This window comes from Gavia stellata, chromosome 1 (assembly GCF_030936135.1).
Source record: "Gavia stellata isolate bGavSte3 chromosome 1, bGavSte3.hap2, whole genome shotgun sequence".
NCBI classification, from domain to species: Eukaryota; Metazoa; Chordata; class Aves; order Gaviiformes; family Gaviidae; genus Gavia; species Gavia stellata.
Window position 1 is genome coordinate 87,588,410 of NC_082594.1, and position 19,654 is coordinate 87,608,063.

The window sequence follows — 19,654 nt, forward strand, 5'->3', positions numbered from 1 at the left end:
CCGATTTCCTGTATATTCACGCTGCATGTCTTATAGCTGATAGTGGTTTAGGCATTTTCCGCTCAGTTTTATGCTAAGAAATTTGCATCATAAAATGTTAGAAAGGCAAATAGAGTGCTAAACTCAACCCAAGCAGATTTCAGATTCTTGTACATAAAATCCATCCAGTCACTGCATGATGACAAAGATCATGTTTATCTATTAGATGATAATGTTCATTATTTAAAATGTCATAGTTTGCTCCAGAAGTAACCTTGTTATCTGGCCTGAGAAACTTAGGAAATGATCTTAATGTGAACTCCTAACAATGAGGTCTTAACATTTCCCTGTAGGGTGAACTCTGAAAGCTTAACAAGGATATTTTCCTTTAGGTAATCTCATTTGTCATTCTTCATATGATATTTTAAAGATTAAATTAATGCAAACAACATGAATTTTGTTTGTTACAGTAAATATCTAGACCAATCAAATTCCTAGTAAAGCATTAAAAAATTTTAGATTTGCTTCAGTGATTAGAACATGAATTAACTTCTCATCATTTCAGGACATTCAGCATCATTAGGAGAAGCAGATACTTTCACTGAGTTCATATTCTTTTCAGTTACAAACCTTCTATTCCTAAATTATGCTTTTATTCCAATGTCTTGTGTGTCCCTTTCCCAGAGGAGTACCCTGCTGGCATGCGTACTATTCAAAATGGCACAAAAAGATGGTTCATGCCCTAGTGATCTGGCAAAGTACTCCATGAAGTTTGTTTCAGGTGGAGGGAAGAATGGAGTGAAAATTAAGTCTGACTACAGAAGCAGTTCTTGGTGATGGAGGTGACAAGTCATATGGACTCACAATCATCATATTAAAAACTGCTCCCTCCAAGAACCTACTGAACAATCTTGAATTCTGAAATCATTCACATGGCAATATTACTAGAAAATAGCACATTGGCAGGTTGTAGAGTGAATGTAGTAGAATAAGGCTGTTAATTACTTGACAACCCTGCTGCCTATAATCAAGTTACCATGTGGAGCTTGAAATACATGCAGTGGTGTACTTCAGAGGTCTGTCTGAAATTCCTAAGCCAGGCCACTGCTGTGAATCCAGCCCAGGAGCATGGCTGTCTGTAGCAAGCTGCCCAAGAAGCTGAGTAACTAGCTTGCAGGAGTTTCCATCAGCCCTGGGCTAGCTAGCATAAGTCATGTCAGGTGTTCAGTGCTGAAGTCACACCTACTTCATAAGAAGTCTTCAGGGATTTCTTCGTTTTTTTAGTGTACTCACTGATTTTTAATAAAGTTGTAGCTGTTGCAGGAAGAAGAGGTGTATGTTGAAAACATAGATGTAGCTGTGGTATAAATGAGATAATGGCAGAGCTCAAATACAGCTGTGCCATGTGAGGGGGGAGATGGGACTGTGCTGGCACCAGTTAAGATCCCCTTGTACCTGTTACCTGTGTGCTGGTGCTTTATGTGTGAGCCATAAATAAGATACAGTAAATTGTGTCCTTGTTGGAGATGTTTGCAGCTGTTGAAGGAAGCAGCTTTATCATTCTCATGGTTGTCAGAATGAATAACTGGTTTCCTGTGCCTTACCTCACCCCATCTTTGCAGTATGGGACAATTAAAAGAGGAGTACTCTGTAATTCCTGCAGCATAAGAGGAATTTTCTTTAGAGAGGGATGGGGGGCTCTAGATCTCCTTTCTGGTCTTAGCCTGCCTCTGAAAAATTAAAGAAGTTACAATAATTTGACTTGAACTTGTGCCTTTAGCAATAGAGGCAGAAGTTTTTCAATACTTATAATTTAATTCATGAGTCAATTATGAATGCAACTTTCAAACAGATCTCAACATTTGTGAAAGGGATCTTTTTCTTAAAATGTCAATTAATTTCTCCATCTATCTCATATTAAATCTATCTTCTTTAATTGCCACCATGTCTGTTGATTAAAATATTGCAAATGCATAGAATCTTACATGATTTTACATTTATTCCCAGACAGGGTAGAGAGTTCCTTAGTAGATATGCATAAGCACTGGTATAATTTTAACTGTCCCAGCAAACAAGCTCTTTACCACTTCCTTTGGGAGTGTGTATCACAATAATGGTCATATTGGGGAAGAAAGAGCCTACACTTCTTTCTGTAACAGTCATTTTGAAGTTAAAATAGGGGACTATGTACTGTACTCTTCTGAAAGGTTACAACAACAAATGCTCTAGTCTCATTGAAAGATCAGAGAGGATTTGTATGTTTTATTTGTGTGTTGGATTTTACTCTGTGTGAAGAGGTTAACTTCTCTGAACCTCAGTGAACTTATTTGTGAAATTGGGATGAAAATCACCCTGAGATATGCACTGGAGGCATTTCATAACCAAAAAGTGTCACTTTTTACACCAGATGAAGATGACCAATGGATTTTAAGTTTGTATAGTTAGCCAAAAAGGTAAAATGATCATCCCCAAAGTAGGTAAACAAATTCAGAAAAAATATGATTTTGTTTTGTTTTGAAAAGCAAAATAAAGAACACTGCCCCTCAAACAAACAACAACAAAGCCCCTTTCCCCCCATTGCCTCCCAACCCCCCAGTGAATAAACATACCTCTGGGCTTTGAAGGCAAAACCTAGCTGTTGTTTTATGCATCTTAAGCAGCAGTGGATTCTAGTGTGATTACGATCAGGAATTGTTACAATCTCATCAGACAGCTTAGTTTTAGGATGTGTCAGCCTTTTTTTCCTTCCCAAATTAAAACAAACCTCAATTAACTGTGGGACATTTCCCGAAACTGACAGCTGCCTTCATTACTTATGTCTGATATAAAAGTTTTTGAATTCCCATTTATCAACGGGATTAGTGTCTTTGAATAAGTCACCTTTTTGAGACTTATCCTTTACAAATTTCAATCTTTCATTCACTACCAATTTGACAGAGGTTCCCCAACTCAAGTGTAAGGACAAACACTGCTGGATGAGAACAAGAAGCACACAGAGGGGAGAATTGATTTTTTTGTAGTAATTAAGTACTGTATTGTAACACATAATTGGTTTATGATAGTGGTCTATTTAGCTGAGGTTTTTTGCCTAAGACTTTTGATTGAAATTAAATCTTTAAACCTTTTAATCTGTAGGACTTGCATAAATACTGTTTTAGATCCACAGAGTAGTTACTGCAGGAGCATGGATGCTACTCAGCTCTGCTGAAATACCTGAGGCAGATAGTTGCGAGGCTTGTGGGGTCTGGGTCATTTACAAAACAAACAAGAACTGAACACTTTTAGGGTGCTTCAGTTGCCACTGAGTGAGGAAATTCCACATTGTCAAAAACATGTTAAGGGGAAAATCTGGTATTGTTCATAGGTTGGAATGAATTTTTAATGACCCTAAGCATTATCTCAAAATGGTTTCATCATGTATTCAGAGCTGGTTTGGCTTTTGTAACATGTACTGTGTTATAAATGTACATTATTGATGATAAAAAGCTTTTTTCAGATATGTTTTACCATTATTGTGGGGATTTGTTTGTACTATATGATGTATCTGTATACTAAAAGAGTGAATATGCCCAGGGTTATGTGGCATGCCTAAAGTTACACTGAGTTGCACAGGATGAATTCAGACCTGAGTGCCTAGGAAATGAAATGGGAGAAAGACTTTAGATTAATGCTTTGTGAAAGCCTTTCTCCACTGTGAGAGATCAGGAGGAGTATGAAAGGCAGGATTTATAAATCACAGCAATTCTTTACTCCCCTGTAGAAGTTGCCACTGGCCACGACGACTAGTGAGTATCAGGCCCTTGATGTGACAGTTGGCTTGAGATTGCACCCTCAAGTTTTCCTGTGTGAGATGAGTTGACCATATTTCTGACCTATAAGCACATGCAGACTTAACTGATGAGAAGGCTTTGCCCAGGCTGTCATGGATGCATAACTGCCATGAAGGTTCATGTGTTACCGGAAAAGTCGGTCATGAAAGAACTCTCTAACAATTGTTTGTATGATGTTAGAAAGCAGGCATTCTTTATTGTGGCGCCGGATGCACAGGGTATAATTCCACCTAGCGTGCATACTTAAACAGTGTTAGTTTGTAGCTGATATTGGCCTATTACATACATATGCATTTGATCTAGCACATTCCAATCAAACCTGTCGTTCTCTCGAACCCTTCGAGCCCCACGTTGGGCGCCAAAGAGGACTGTCATGGTTTAGTCCCAGCCGGCAACTAAGCACCACCCAGCCGCTCGCTCACTCCCCCCAGGTGGGATGGGGGAGACAATCGGAAGAGTAAAAGTGAGAAAACTTGTGGGTTGAGATAAAGACAGTTTAACAGGTAAAGCAAAAGCCACACATGGAAGCAAAGCAAAACAAGGAATTCATTCACTACTTCCCATCAGCAGACAGGTGTTCAGCCATCTCCAGGAAAGCCCGGCTCCATCACGCATAGCAGTTACTTGGAAAGACAAATGCCATAACTCCGAACACCCCCCCTTCCTCCTTCTTCCCCCAGCTTTATATGCTGAGCATGATGTCATATGGTGTGGAATACCCCCTCAGTCTGTTGGGCTCAGCTGTCCCGGCTGTGTCCCCTCCCAGCTTCCCATGCACCCCCAGCCCACTCACTGGTGGGGTGGTGTGAGGAGCAGAAAAGGCCTTGACTCTGTGTGAGCCCTGCTCAGCAATAACTAAACCATCCCTGCTTTATCAACACAGTTTCCAGCACAAATCCAAAACACAGACCCATACTAGCTGCTATGAAGAAAGGGAACTCTATCCCAACCAAAACCAGCACAACAGGTTCTTCTTTGTAATAGGGATTTATCAATTTGATCATAATTCATTAATTTTCAAGGTGAAATTCAGTTGAAATATTTGTAGAGATATTTCTGTGAGTGCTTTTTGGTACATCATATGCATTTAGGTGTCTGATAAAAATATCTCTGATTTAACAGGACTCTTGCCAATTATCTGGTGTGGAGGATGGTTTATTCAAGGTTATTTAACCTCAGTAGACGTTTTCAGTATCGGTGGCTGGAATTTTCTCGGGTAAGTTAGAGTTTTTATAGCATTTACAATGGTATTAGTGTTGACACTATTGGTTTCCCTTATAGTTGCTTATACCTTTGCAAAACATGAAACATTTTCCATGCTGGATAAATTTCTTGCGTAAACTTTTTTTGTTGAAGACTCCCTCTAAAACAATTAAGACATACATATTCTTGTATATGATACTAAGGAAAAATGTCTTCTAGACTACGTTAAGGACTTTTTGAGACATCGCCTTTAAAAAGCTTAGTCTTCTAATGCAGAAACTTGAAAGCTGGAAAGTTTTTGAGTTACATGCAAGGGCTGTGACCTGTGCTATTCCTGCAGGCCAAACAAGTTTAGCTAAAATCTAAGCTTTTGAAAAAAACTACTGTTTACGCATGCGTGAATGTAGCTCTGGTAAAACAAAAGTCTAAGATTTCATCTTTTCTAAGTTTGCTCAAACCTCTCTCATGCTCTAGTGCCAGCGTTACATGAGCTCTAGCACATGCATACATCAGCCATTTCCACAGAAAACCCAATCAGGTGCCTTCCAGCTTGGGGTTACAGAAGCCCCAGAAGATGTTAGTTAGTCACTGCCCCATGTTATGAGAGCAGTGCTAATTGTCTCTTAAGTAATATGAGCATTTATGTAAAACACACAAATTTGTTTAAGTGACACCTGAATAGAAAGCCACCCTGATAATCCTGTGGGCAGCATGAGGGATCTTTAAGCAAACCAGGGATGAAACCGAAACTGAAAGGGGCTTTGTCGTCTTGTTTCCACACCACTTTAGTTTAGATAGTGAACTTTTTGTTTGTCATGATGAAAATTAGCTGCTTGCTGACTTCATGACAACAGGAGGCTGTCATGATGTTGCCAGTGATGTGGCACAGAAGTTGTGCATGCTCTGTCCTTCCTGGTGAGGCATGCAGGTGGCTAATTGAAGCACCCATAATGTCTTTCCTGAGTGGTACTGGAATAGTTCTGAGTTGATCATATACCTAAAAATAAACTCCAAAGAGCTTGATGGAAACTACACAGAAAAGGTAGTCTCTTATACTTCTGAAATCACATTCAAATCAGTCTTGTTAAAGATGCCATTTTCTTTATGAAAAAATGTGAGAAACTGGCTGTCAGAACTGCAGCAACAAGTTTGTAAGTGTGTCCCCTCCTGGGATATTTCTTGCTAGCCAGGTAAAATAGATTGATGCTGGCCGTTAGCCAGTCTGCAGCATAATACTGACTTATATTGATTTATATTATTGCCAGAAAAATTCCTGGAAGGAAACTTTAAGATTTGGATACTGTGCATTTTGATATGGTAACTAGCTGCTGTCGCTTCTCTGGGTACTTTCTCCAGAAGCTTAGAGAGAAATCTAATTCAAGTTGATTCAATGCTTATTAGCAATGTCATCAAGGTTTCATGTAAGAGGTTGTGAAAACTTAAGAACAGCACAGTAAGGGCAGTGAGTCAGCAGCTCATTCCCATTATCTGCCCCTGGGACCTGGAGATGGAGATTTAGTTAAGTGCAGTAAAGAGCAATAACTAATAGTCAATAGCTAAAGTTAAGTGCAGTAAACAGCTCAGGGGAACAAACTTCACAGGTCAGCAGGAAGGGCATGAGAAATGGAGTCCAAGGCAAAAGCTTTGTTGAACAGATTTGGCCAGTCAGAGGCTAGAGGACTAAAGGCACACAGGTCCTTTGGGATCATAAAAAGGACCCACTAACCTCTTGCCAGGTAAATGAAGAAAACATTGAATGACTACTAAAAAGACATGACCATGAGATAAATCAGTGACCTTTAAAGTGAAGAATATCTTTTATTCATTCATTAATTCAGTCAGCCTCACCCATCATAAGCGTAGCATTTTCTTCCACCAAGTTCTCATTTTCTATTGGTGGCTTTTACAGCTTAAACAAAGAGGGGGAAAAAGACATGATGAAACTTCAAAAAACTTCAGGTTGAGAAATAGGACAAACCTGCTGACTCTAGAGAAAGTACTTTGATTAACACATCAGCAACTATCAGCAGCTCCTCTGCAGTGGCGTTTTGCAGTGGCACCTGGGGAAGAGATCAGTTAATTGTGTTCTGGAGCTCTGAATTAACTGGGAGAGCTTGAAACCTGCTATTTATAGTTACTGTTACTACCTGAAGTACTGTGTTTTAGAGTGGTACATTAATATTAGGAGTACCACTTTGATGGAGTTCTAGTTGGCTGTTGTAACATAAATATCAATAAACCAGCTGTGAGATACAATCTATTCCTCTCAGCTCTATTTTTATTGGTCTCACAGCCTGTGCTGCCTTTCTGTCCTCCTTACAGTCAAGCCTCCCTCAAAATAGTGATAATGATTATGTTGTAATAATATGTCACAGTCTAAAAGCCAGTTCTGTCTCCTGACTCTTTCTGCGGCTGATGCATAGTCAGAACTTTCGGAAGGAATTTCAAGCTCTGATGACTAATGCCATGACTCCCTTTCTTCCTCTGTGTCAGGAAAAAGCTCCATTGTGGCTTTTCTTGGGCCCTGGAGAGAAATTTTCTTCTCTCGTTCTTTCTCTTCTTCTTTCTCTTTTTTCTTTTTTTTTTTTGAATGCTGTTGTTATATATGAGGGTTGAAGAATTTGGAAAAGGAGTTTATTTTCACATTTGGCTCTGTTTAGGAAACTGTTACCTTATTATGTATTGGTTTGCCTAATGTGGTTTTCTTATAGAAGCAGTGTTCTCTCTGTCATTGAAAATCTATTAGTGATCATACAGTATTAATAAAAAGCATTTGAAAATGCAATTCACTGGTGTATTTAAGTATGAGTCATTGATTAAGCTTAATTACAGACAATATGATGGAGAAAATCAATCTTTGAACTACCAAAATATCTGACCTTCAATAGCTGAGGGTTAAGCTACTCTGGAATTTTCCAATTAAATCTTTTCCTATTGGAAAACAACAAATCCAAACCCTTCAGTTTTGCTAGAAGTTTAATCTTGGGCTCAAAGAAAGAGAAGACTGGGGAAAAGAAGAGGCTCAGAAATTGCTAGATCAGTGCTTAAGAGGCTTGTATAATCTGTGAGAGGCCAAAATCCTGTCCCACCTGACCTGGTCTGGTGTTGACTGTACTCTGCTTTTACACAACTGACAGGTGTTAACTAGTGGACTGGGATTTTGCTTGTTCTCTGTGGAAAAGCTTAAGAAGTTCCTTAAGTGGAAGGGGAACTCTTTAAACCTTGAAAATAGCAGAAGTTTCTTAAATCAGCACTGCTATTGCTTACACAAACCCATCTCGTATTTTTTTGTGTGTACTTTTTTTTAAAATTAACTTGTACCTTGACGAGAAAATACAATGTTAACTGGGTAAGTGTACATGGTAACTTTCTTCCTGTGAGAAACAGAAACCAAGGCAGCAACGTGCTTGAGCTCTATTTTGCCTTGTTCATTGGTGTGTTGACCATTTTTGACTCTTTGTCTTTTGAAACTCATGTATGGTGGTGCAGGGACATCATCAGAGCATGGAAGTGTGTAACCACCATTCCTTTAGTAAAATACGCAAGCTGTTCTACCAACATCTTTCTACCACAACATGGAGCAAGAGTTTTTGGAGACAAACATGTATTCAGTCTTCTTGATGATTCAGACCTGTTTTCTCCTGAAAATACTCTGTTTGGGAAAGGGACTGAAAACAACTATTTGTTTTACACAGGCTGTGGTAAGAGTAGCTAGACAGGTAAATGGCAAAAAGGTGTGGACACGTACCTACCAATGTTAGACATTATTAGTTAGCACAGATAAGTTCATGGCAGTGAAGGGCTCTGTAGGACGTGTTTCATAAGGGCTGATATAATTTTCATGAGGATGATCTCCCTAGGCTTCTCACCTAGTCAGTGGAGAGAGAGAAACTTTTTCAGGAGACATCTCAGAGCAGGTATTTTCTAGAGGAAAGTGTCTCTCCACTTAACACAGAGAGACTACCAAGGTTAGCCTAAAGTTGACACTTGGGAATGTCTTCCCATAACTAACCCTCTAAGCCTAGCCTCTCTAAGTCATTACCATTGTACTGTTTCTAAGTTTAAAACCTTACAGCTATTTTGTGGGGTTCAAAAGATTTGTTATAGCACTTGATGAAAATAGAAATAACTGTAAAGTATTGTTATTGTTTCCTTTTGGTAGCTCTTTGACAAATATGCTTTAGACTATACTGTATGTATGTGGATGATGTTCTTCTTAAACAGTATGATATTATGACATACTACATGCACCTGCCAACAGGTGATCCATGGAACCACAACTTTGCTGCCCCAGTGGGATAAATGTGTGGACCTTGTCGAAAGCGCGCTCCCTTACGTTGTGGGCAAGATGTTTGTGAACGCTCATTTTCAAGAAGACAAGAAAGAGATGGTGAGTCCTTTGAGATCTCTGTCTAGAAAGTTCTGGTTAGTGGCTTCCTCCTCACAAATTGTCTCTGATGTTAGACTGAAGTTTAAAAAGAGACAAGATTCTTAAAAATGTTTTAATTTAATTAAAAATAAAAAAGACAAGGATAAACCAGAACAACTTCAAAAATTCAAAGAAATTTCTCCTTTCTGTCCATCTGGGCACTGCCCATTCTTTCCTCATGCAGCCCTTCAGACAAATATGTAGCCAGATCAAAAGCAGGCTGAGCAGCGTTAATTTGTGTAAATAATGACAGCCAGGCTGTGCAGGAACAGCGGGGGGGAGTGGGGGAGGGTGGGTGGGTGGGTGGTATCGATGAGAAATTATTTAGTATAGCTAGTGTAACTCTTTATAGTGAAGTTTTTCCTGACTAGTTAAAGACTAGTCAAGATTTCTCTGCTTCAGGGCTACCCTTTTAAAGCTACACGTGTAGTCTAAGCAAGAAAAGTATAACTGATGTCTGGCCAAAAGCAAGAGCCATATACTGAGAGTTTATATTTGTGACTTAGATTTTGTTTTGCTTAACCATGAAGGAAAGTATTCTTCCACGCTGCTGAGTCCAGGGAATAGCTTTTAGCTGGACGTTCATCCTCATTTTAAAACTTCAAACATAGCTACATTACCACTTCCCGTAATAACATATTGAAATGATGAATTACCCTTCACAATAATTTATGACTTATTTTCGGTTCATATTTTTCTCATAGGGTTTTCCAATATCTGCTTTTTCAGCCATTGATTTTCCAACAGTAATCAGTTTAAAATTAACTAATTTTGTCATTGAACTTAACTCTCGGTGCAGGAGAGGCACAACCGTTTTGGAAACACGTGAAATAGCATCCTGTGCTGGGAGCGACAGCTCTGTGATAGTCCTGCACAGCCCTGGCTCAGTAGCCTGAGTTTGTCCGTTGGATTTTATCTAGTATGACTGTTTTCTCAACATAGGACTCCATTTTAGACAGAACAACACTCTGATTTGGCTTGTCCAAATCTTTATGACATGTGTTTCCCTCTCAGGTTCTGCATTTGTTTGCTACTTACCTTCAGCTGGAGTTTCCTCTCTGAGATCTAGATTTTCAGTTCCCTGATTCTTGATCAAGTTTGTAATGTGCTATTTGGAGTTTAGTGGCAAAAACATTTCTGGGATATTAAACAGTATGAGCTCTGTGCAGGATAAGTGGGAAGAGAAAGACTACAAGAAATGTACACTTTATGGAGGGGATGAACATTTTTTCATGTTTGTATTCGTGAGGGAAAATTATGAGAAGCTGATAGAGTAGGGAATGTTTTGAAATCTCTGAAATGTTTAGAATTTTCTGTTGAAATGTGACCTAATTAAAATACTTCTTAGCATGCAAATTCCTTTCAAACCAAATCTTTGAAAAATTATCTGAATTCACAGTAGCATCCATAGCAAGAAATACATATAAAATTTATAGTGTAGATTACAAGATTCAGACTTATATAGTGAACTGCCTATGGAGATTAAAATTAGATGCAGGTGAAATTTGTTGCAATCCATTTAGAAGTGTGCTTTTCAAGTTAATAATTTGTGGTGTTACAATTTTCATTTCACTGGTTTCCAGTTCTATGTCTCTTTCTTAAGTAGTAAGAAAGCACTTGAGAAAAGCACTTATTTGTACAAATATTTTTTTCCTGGCTCATGGCATATATCTATCTATGATAAGCAAATCCTGAGTTATGGATAATACAGATTCTTTTTCCCCCGTGTTTTGTCACTGATGTTTCATACCTTAGATAGTTCTCTCCTTTTATCAAGAAAGACATTATTTGTGTCTAAATATAGCACTGTTTCTAACCCAGAGTGCCTGCAGTGTTTCTTACAGCTATGCCTGAGCAGTTTCAGTAATAACTTTGATAGCAGGAATAGGTTTCTCCCCCTGCCCCCTGCAGCTACAGCTGGTGCATAAAGCCTAAGTATACACCAGGGCCCAGCTGCAGAGCTTGAGTTTGAACTTGTAACCTCCAAATACAGGGAGTTCACCTCATTAGTGCACTAAGTTAATTGAGTCAGTGCTCTGCCGTCAATACCTTTAAGTTACCCTATTCCCTGGGATGCAGTTTACTGTGAATGTTGACTGTTTAGTCATATTTAATGCTAGACCTGTTCCAGTTGTCCCATATTGTCTCTAAAAACAAGAAAATGTTTTTTGAAAAGGGTAGGAAAAAATGAATAATCAAAGGAGCTTTGCTGTGTTCTGTCTGGCTCCACCACAAATAAAGAACAGTTTAAAATATACGTCTGATACATACATGACAATTTAGCTAAAGGTAATGTTACTTTCCAGGGTTTAGTCCCCACTTTTAATGACATTTCAGACCTACTAGATCTATAGAATAAAATTATATAAATCTCTGCTACTTGACATTTTCATTACTTTTAAACGTAACATAACTGATAACACAAAGATCCAATAAGTCTTCATGTAATGATTAACTGTCATGTCTTGTGCTATCTCAACTCTGGTTTGGTCTGTGCTAAAGGACTCAAGCAATGGCTGGATCCCCCAAAACAAGGCTACAGATGCTATCTCTGCAGAAAAGGCTTTATATGTAAGGCAAATGCCTTACAACTGGCTCCTTCTTCTGCATGGACTAGTGATCTAGGATCAAAGTGTCAGAAATCTCCCCAAATCACTGCAAATGTCCCACTGTTTTTTATGATTTCAAGACAGACATTCTCACAATTGTGACATGAATGGGTCAGCAATGAACAGGTTGTGTGGTACACCTGAAGAAAAAGAAAATGGAAAGAAACTTATTTTCAGAAGAAGTGTCTGAGGACTGGAGAAAGAAGAAATCAGCCTTCAAGAAAAAACAGCAGATACTGTCTGATTTGGAATTCACAGTCTAACCAAATCCATTGCTCCTACATGCACCAAACGTTTTCTTATAATGATTCTGCCATGACATATTTTACTGGGGAGGGGTTTGCTAAATGTTTTGCAGATGGAGGAGTTGACTGAAGGAATTCGCTGGGCTTTTATTGACATGTTGGAAAAGGAAAATGACTGGATGGACTCTGAAACAAAAAGAAAAGCTTATGAGAAGGTAACAAATATAAATGTTGAATGGGTAAAATCCTGTTACAGTGAAGATTTGACTTGAATGAGAACAGAATGTCATGGACTGTACTTGCAGTTCCAGTTACCCATCGTTTCGTTTGTGAAGGGACGTGTGGCACATTTGTCTTGCTAGAAGCTGAGCAGTCTGAACTCCTGCTTCTCTGCTGAAGTTATTTTTGTTACCTTGTTCTTCCTCCCTTGCCTCCATCTTTCCCTGCCTGGCTCTGGCTGATGTAGACTGTGAGCTCATTTCAGATTTGCCTGTACAGTGGCTTTTCTTGACAAGGTCTTCATCTTGATTGGGATGTTAGGGGCACACCAACCTACAAACAGAAAACAATGTCTAAAACATCTGGGACAGCCGAGGGTGTTTAGTGTGAAGATGGAGGATCCAGCCTAGAAGGGGATACCAGAATAGACCAGGTCTTGTACCTTCTCCAATGTCATGGTGGGAGGCCTACCTTGAAAGACATGTTCCAGGAGTGTAATGACCATCCCAGCTGAACAACCATGTCCTGATAGAATAATGCTAGTTATAAAGTGTTATGATCAAGGATGGCATTACTGATCCTGATTACTTTCAGATAGAGTGACAATAAAATGCAGGAGGTAAAGGCGAAGGCAGGAGGAGGTGCTCAAAGCTCCCTTTTTGCTCTATTCCCACATTTACAGCATATGATGCATGGAAAGGGACCTTGTCCAAATGCAGAGCTCTGCCTCCAGAGCAGCAGTTGGAAGAGGCATAAAGAAAGAAGAGTGGAGGGCAATGTGTAGGACTGTCTCCTTATTTGTTAAGGCAATGGGATATCAGTGAATTAGTAAATATCTTCTTTGAATAAACTGATATGCAAGTGCAGCTGAACTGTTCCTGCTCGCTGTGCTTCAATAAAAATAGGGGTGTTTTGATTTAAAGACAAACATCGACTTTGAAGTTTTGTGGTAATTCTGATGAAAAGGCTGTTGAGACATTTTATCATTGGAAAGTTTTAAATTCCATATACAGCCCATTTACATTTTATACAGCAGTGCTCTTCACAGATGTGCAAATGAAATAGAGCTGCATAAATGCACCAATAAACTCTATACCAAGAGAAAAATAGTAAGATGCCATTTATTTCCTGCTAACCTGACTGGTAAATGGACTGCAGTTATTACTTCCTACTGTCTGTTATGCTTGGGTTTTTACTAGAAGTACCCTTAGAAATATAACGATCTGTAATTTAGGTATTCGACAAATTTGGTGCAAAACAAGAGCAGGAAGATTTTCTAATTATTTCCTTAATGGAGATAATTCTATATACCTTTACAGGGAAAAACCAATCTGCTTAACCATTTTGTTCAAAGTTTGCAACCTGCCCTTCAGCAGAGAAATGATACAAGCATTGCCGAAAACTAATAAACCCCCCCAAAAGCTCTCCCTTTCCCAATATAGGGAAAGTTTTCTTCAGAAGGTAGATTAGATCTTTTGTAGGTAGAGATGCTTGTTTCCCTCTGTTGACACATTTAGGAGGCTTATGGCACTTTGTTCCCAGTTTAGGAATCTCATTTAAGTTTCTGAAGTTAATGGGGTGAGTCTGGGCTGAACAATGCATGACAAACTAAAATCAAGCAGTACAATAAAAATAATACTACAAGCCATAGTACTACAAATAGCAAATGGTTTAAATCCATTCTCACTGACTTGAACAACAATTTTATAGTTTACTGACATATGAACAAGGTCAAGCTTGTAAGACAAAAGTGTTACATAATGACTTAGAAATTGCAGCAACAATTAGGCAGTAGGACTTACAACTGTAAATTTAAGTTCAGATTCACAGAAATGGCTACTTGGCTAGAAGGAAAGAGTCTAGAGAGACACACTTTGGTAGATTTCCAGATATGGAGTTTGTGCGTGTTTATTAAATACTATTTATTGCTAATGATAAATATTGGATTTGTCCTGGGACATTTGGATGTACATGTTTTTAATTCAAGAAGTAGATTCATTACATGTATGGTCAGATAATTCACTGGGGAAATCTAAGATTGATAATACAACAGATCCTTCAAAATCTGTTACTCTGTTCCAGCTAAATCTCATGAGCCCAGCACATTATGCTGTCACTTTTTTAGTAGTTACACTTTAATCAAGCAGCACAGATAACAGGAATTTTGGGGTGAGGATTGTTTGGTTGTTTAAAAAAACAGAGAGTATTACTTCATTATATAGATCTGTTAAAGTGACATTTCTTCATCAATAAGTGTCACCTGCATCTGTGAGGATTGTGCAAGTGCCGTGGATTTCATAATTTAGGAAGAGGCTTAGTTTGCTCGTATATTGAAGAGCAAGTTGTATCATCCTGGGGGTCTTCTCAGGTTTACTTTTTGTTTTGGACTACTATCAAAACAGGGACTAGTGTTATGACAGAGCGCAGTGGGGTGCTGAAGGTACCTTCTTTCAGACAAAGGCCAGAAAGGACTCTCTGCTTTGATGTTCTGTATAGGCAAACGGTAGTATTTTAGCTAATTATTGCTGGGCTCAGCCCAATAACACATAAAACAACTGTTCTAGTTCTCTGTGGTTACTAAAACATCTGTGGAATTTTTTTATTAGGGTAGAATATTCTGCTTGGAAATAAATTTCAGTCCTGTGTGAGCATCCTCTGCTTGTTGCTACTTCCAGAACAAAAGATGGCACCTGCTTCATTATTAATCTGATATCCTTCTATGATAAGGTCACCTGCCTACTGGATACAGGGAAGATGGTGGATATAGTTTTTCTGGATTTTAGTAAGTCTTTTGATACTGTCCCTCACAGCACCCTTCTGGACAAGTTGTCCAACTGTGAGATGAGCAGGTACATGGTGTGCTGGGTGAAGAACTGGCCAAATGGCAGGGCTCAAAGGGTTGTCGTGAATGGAGCTACATCTGCCTGGCGACCTGTCACCACTGGTGCTCCCCAGGGGTCAATCCTAGGGCCAGTTCTGTTCAGTATTTCTATCAATGCTCTGTATGCAGGAGTTGGATGCACCATTAGTAAGTTTGCTGACACTACTAAACTGGGAGATGCTGTTGACTCTCTCAAGGGACAAGAGGTCTTGCAGAGGGATCTAGATAGGTTGGAGCATTGGGCAATGGTTAATGGGATGAAATTTAACAAGTCCAAATGCCGGATTCTGCACCTAGGACAGAGTAATGCCAGGCACAAGTGTAAATGGGGAGAGGAGTGGCTGGAGAGCAGTCCTGAAAAAGGGATCTGGGGGTGCTGGTCAGCAGCAGGCTCAATATGAGTCAGCAGTGTGCCCAGGTGGCCAAGAGGGCAAACCACATCCTGGGGTGCATCAAACACTGCATACCCATTCAGTCAAAAGACGTGATTATCCTGCTGTATTTAACAGTGGTGCAGCCTCACCTTGAGTACTGTGTGCAGTTCTGGGCCCCACCACTTAAGAAGGATGTGAAGGTCCTTGAATGCGTCCAGAGGAGGGCAACAAAGCTGGTGAAAGGGCTGGAAGTCACATCCTGTGAGGAGCAGCTAAGGACTTTGGGATTGTCTAGTTTGGAGAAAAGGAGGGTGAGGGGCAACCTCATTGCTCTCTACAGCTTCCTGAGAAGTGGAAACGGAGGTGCTGATCTCTTCTCCCTGATATCCAGTGACAGGACATGTTAGAACAGTTCAAAGCTGCCTCAGGGGAGGTTTAGACAGGACATTGGGAAGCATTCGTTACCAAGAGGGTGGTGAACCACTGGAAAAGGCTTTCTAGAGAGGCGGTCGATGCCCCATGCCTGTCAGTGATCAAAAGGCATTTAGGCAAAGCCCTTAATGATATGCTTTAACTTTTGGTCAGCGCTGAAGTGGTCAGGAAGTTGGACCACGTGATCCTTGTACGTCCCTTCCAACTGAAATCTTCTATATTCTATTCTATTCTATTCTATTCTATTCTATTCTTATTATCAATTAATTAAAGAAAGGAAGTTATTAGTTAGGTAAAGAATGTCTTGGTCTTTTGTATTTTCATCAGTAGCTGTCACATTGTCCCTTAGAGCAATGCAGAGTAGAGCTCCTGCCTGAAGTTCTACGGTGAAACTGTATGCTGCACGGAAATTACTGTGATTCATATATTTTGCTTTTCCTCTGTATTTTTAATTTCATTGCATTCTTGAATTCTTCGAATGCTCTGGAAAGAAAGGAACTGTAGAAACCTGGTGGGTTTTGTTTACTGGGCCTGTTCCATGTGATCCATTTAATTTGTCATTAGCCTTTTCTTTGACTTCAGGCATATTTGGGTAATTAAGAAAAATTTTACTCATTTCCTGAAAGAAGAATAAGGTCGATGCAGAATCTGGATGTCTGGACTGTGATCATGAAGAGCCTCCTAGAAAAACATCTCATCTTAGACTACTCTTCTATTCCTTCCGGTGATTGTATCTTTAGATGACAACACTGTAATGCAAATGACTTGGCAGGTTTTAAAGAGAATTAACTGCAAATCCTGTCTGTGATTCGGATACTCACTGCTTTGCGTGTTTTCTGCTGACTGTTTTCTGACTGATGCCCACCTTTCTTGTGCACTTTGCTGAGGCCAAACTTGTATACCTTGCTGTCAGCCTGATGCTTTGCAATCAAAGGGACCATCGACCTCCAAAGGACTTACAAAAGGGCCTCTGGTAGAATCGATGCTTGAATTTTGCTTTAGGCAGCCTGTAAACTCCACCTAATCACTGAAATGTTTCTCTGTCTGTGACTCTCTTTGTGTCTGTTCTGTTGTTTTAAGTTACTCAGAGGGGACACTACTAATTTGATGAGCCCAAACCATATTAAAAGGATCAAATCAACTAGTCTGTGTGACATAGGGAACAATTGTCTTGCAGCCTTGATTTCTGAGAATCACTCTTTTAGCCCTTGTATACTTTGGAGTTAAGGTTTGACTTTCCCTCTGTAACAAAACAATATAATGAGATAACATCTAATAATTTCCTTCTATCCTCCCTCCATTCCTCTCTTTCTGTGATTGAAACATGGTTTTAAACCAGACCATCTGAAAACCAATCTTGCAAAGAAAGTTTTTAACAGGGTTAGGTGACTCAGTCTGTCTGCACGTGCAGTTCTCACCTAGCTCTCTGGATGGAGCTCATGCTGCTTCCAAAGGAGCTCCGAGTTGGAGAGAAGCATTCAGCTCTGTGCTGTGAAGCTCTGTTTTCTGCTCTGTCCTTCCTCCTCTGCTCTGTGCAAGTCTTGCTTTATTGCTCTGTGTTTGACTATCATCTGAAATTTGTTTAAACTATGCCTGTTAACCTCCAGAATTTTCAACGGAGATCTCTGATTTAAAAAAAAAAAGCAAAAGGTTCCTCTTCTTGCCCTCTCTCTTTTGTAGGGTGGTTAAATTTTGCCCTCATTTGAAGAACAGAGAGGTTATTCAAATGAGTACAGCTCTAAGGGTGTGTCTGGCAACAGTCTTCAAGTATGTGGTCTGTGAATTACAGAAGCCGTGCAGAAAGATCCCTCATCGGCTGCTCAGGCACCTGGTGAGCTCTGGGCCACCTTGCAGCCTCTGAGAAGGATGGCAGATGAGGAGGTGGGGGAGCGAGGAGAGCCTTTTGTTTCCTTTACAATGAAGGTGCAGATTGCAGCTGGCTATGTCAGCCAAATGGTATTGACAGCTGCATTTTATAACGGTGGGCCACAGGGAAAAGGGACAACATGCGATTGAAACTCCATTGTCATGACTTGTGTGATCAGGGCTCTCATCTTTAAAAAGGTAATTTATTGCTGCTGCTCTTCAAAGGATAATTCAGTGGAAGATCATCACTGACATGTAAAATTCTTCCCTTTCCTGGGCAGGAGCCATTATTTTATTAATCACTTTTTTTCCTTCCTGAAATGCCCTTTGTGCTTGGGTTTAACTGGAGGCTTGAAAAAGAGACTTTTACACAAAAGCCTGTTTTCACAAAGTTTGCAAATCTCCTGTAAAATAGCCTGTATTGTGGAAGTTATTTTTTTGCTCTGCAATACTATTTTTAAAGCATGAATGATAAGCCAAAAAAAGCTTGTTTTTCCTCTAATAAGATTTTTCTGTAACATTATTAACCTCTTTAGGTCATGGAGCACAAATCCCAAGGTCGCTGTGCAATCATTTTTTGCCTACTGAACTTGCCTGCTACTTGGCTTTATTTCTCTCTAAGGAAGTCGTATACAAAACATTTGTTTTCTTTGCATCTCTCTGAGTCTGAAGACTGAGGCAAAAAGACCACAGGAAAATATAAGGACAGTGCCTAGCTATAGGTGTCTCTCTCAGGCAGTGTTAGGTACCTTTGTTTAATCTACAGAGTTTGTTCTGCTGCTTCAGAGAGCTACAGCAAACCTCCCTAGATAATGCAGTGTAATTTAGGCCAATAGTCCTTAGGAAATCAAGAGCCATCTGTACAAGCCCCGATTTAACAAAGTAGAGGTACTTTAAATGAGGTAGGTGTCCATGGGTTACCCCACTGAAGCCATTCGCTTCTTGGCTGGAACTTACTGGCTGTATCCAGCCCTCCAGCCAATTAGCTAAGCCCCTGCCACCTTTCCCAGTTCTCTGTGGTCTCTCTCCCTTCACATTTGGGTGATTTCACTACAAACATGACAGCCATACTGCTGAGACCAGAGGTCCAATGTCTGGCTCGGACAGTGGCCAAACAGTAGCAGATGTTTAGAGATGAACATAAGGACAGGGCAAGCATAAAGGGATACATTCCTGCTACCCTCTCCTGGCCTCTGACAGTCTGCAGCTCAGTTGCTTCCCGAACCAGAAGTGGTGTCTTTGTATTTATTTGTATTTTTCTGCTGTGAGTTTGTCTAATGACTTTTTGAACTCATGACAATTTTTATCATCCACAGCTTCCCATGGCAATGAGTTCCACTGCTTCACTGTGCTCTGTGTCAGAAAGCATCTCCTTTTGCTTGTCTGGAAAATGTCATCTTCTCCCCTATGTTCTTGTAATGGAGAAACCAGAGAATCACCATTGCCTGTTCTTTTCTCGTGCCCACTCCTTTTTATGTATAACCCTGGCACAGCAGTACATCCAGGGAATATGGAGCGTTTGTTCAAATAGACTGTCCAGGACATGCACTAGATACAGTTCTGAAAAATAACTTTTCGTTAAGATCT

The 19,654-nt window shown here is 39.8% G+C and overlaps 1 protein-coding gene across 1 annotated transcript in view; it reads left to right on the forward strand.

Moving 5' to 3' along the window:
- The window catches only part of PHEX (phosphate regulating endopeptidase X-linked), a 109,568-nt gene that overhangs the window by 40,093 nt on the left and 49,821 nt on the right, over positions 1 to 19,654 (forward strand). The window contains exons 10-12 of the mRNA XM_059815667.1: positions 4,932 to 5,025; positions 9,274 to 9,402; positions 12,409 to 12,510. Of these exons, the coding sequence (XP_059671650.1) occupies positions 4,932 to 5,025; positions 9,274 to 9,402; positions 12,409 to 12,510 (325 nt within the window). The remainder of the gene's footprint in view (positions 1 to 4,931; positions 5,026 to 9,273; positions 9,403 to 12,408; positions 12,511 to 19,654) is intronic.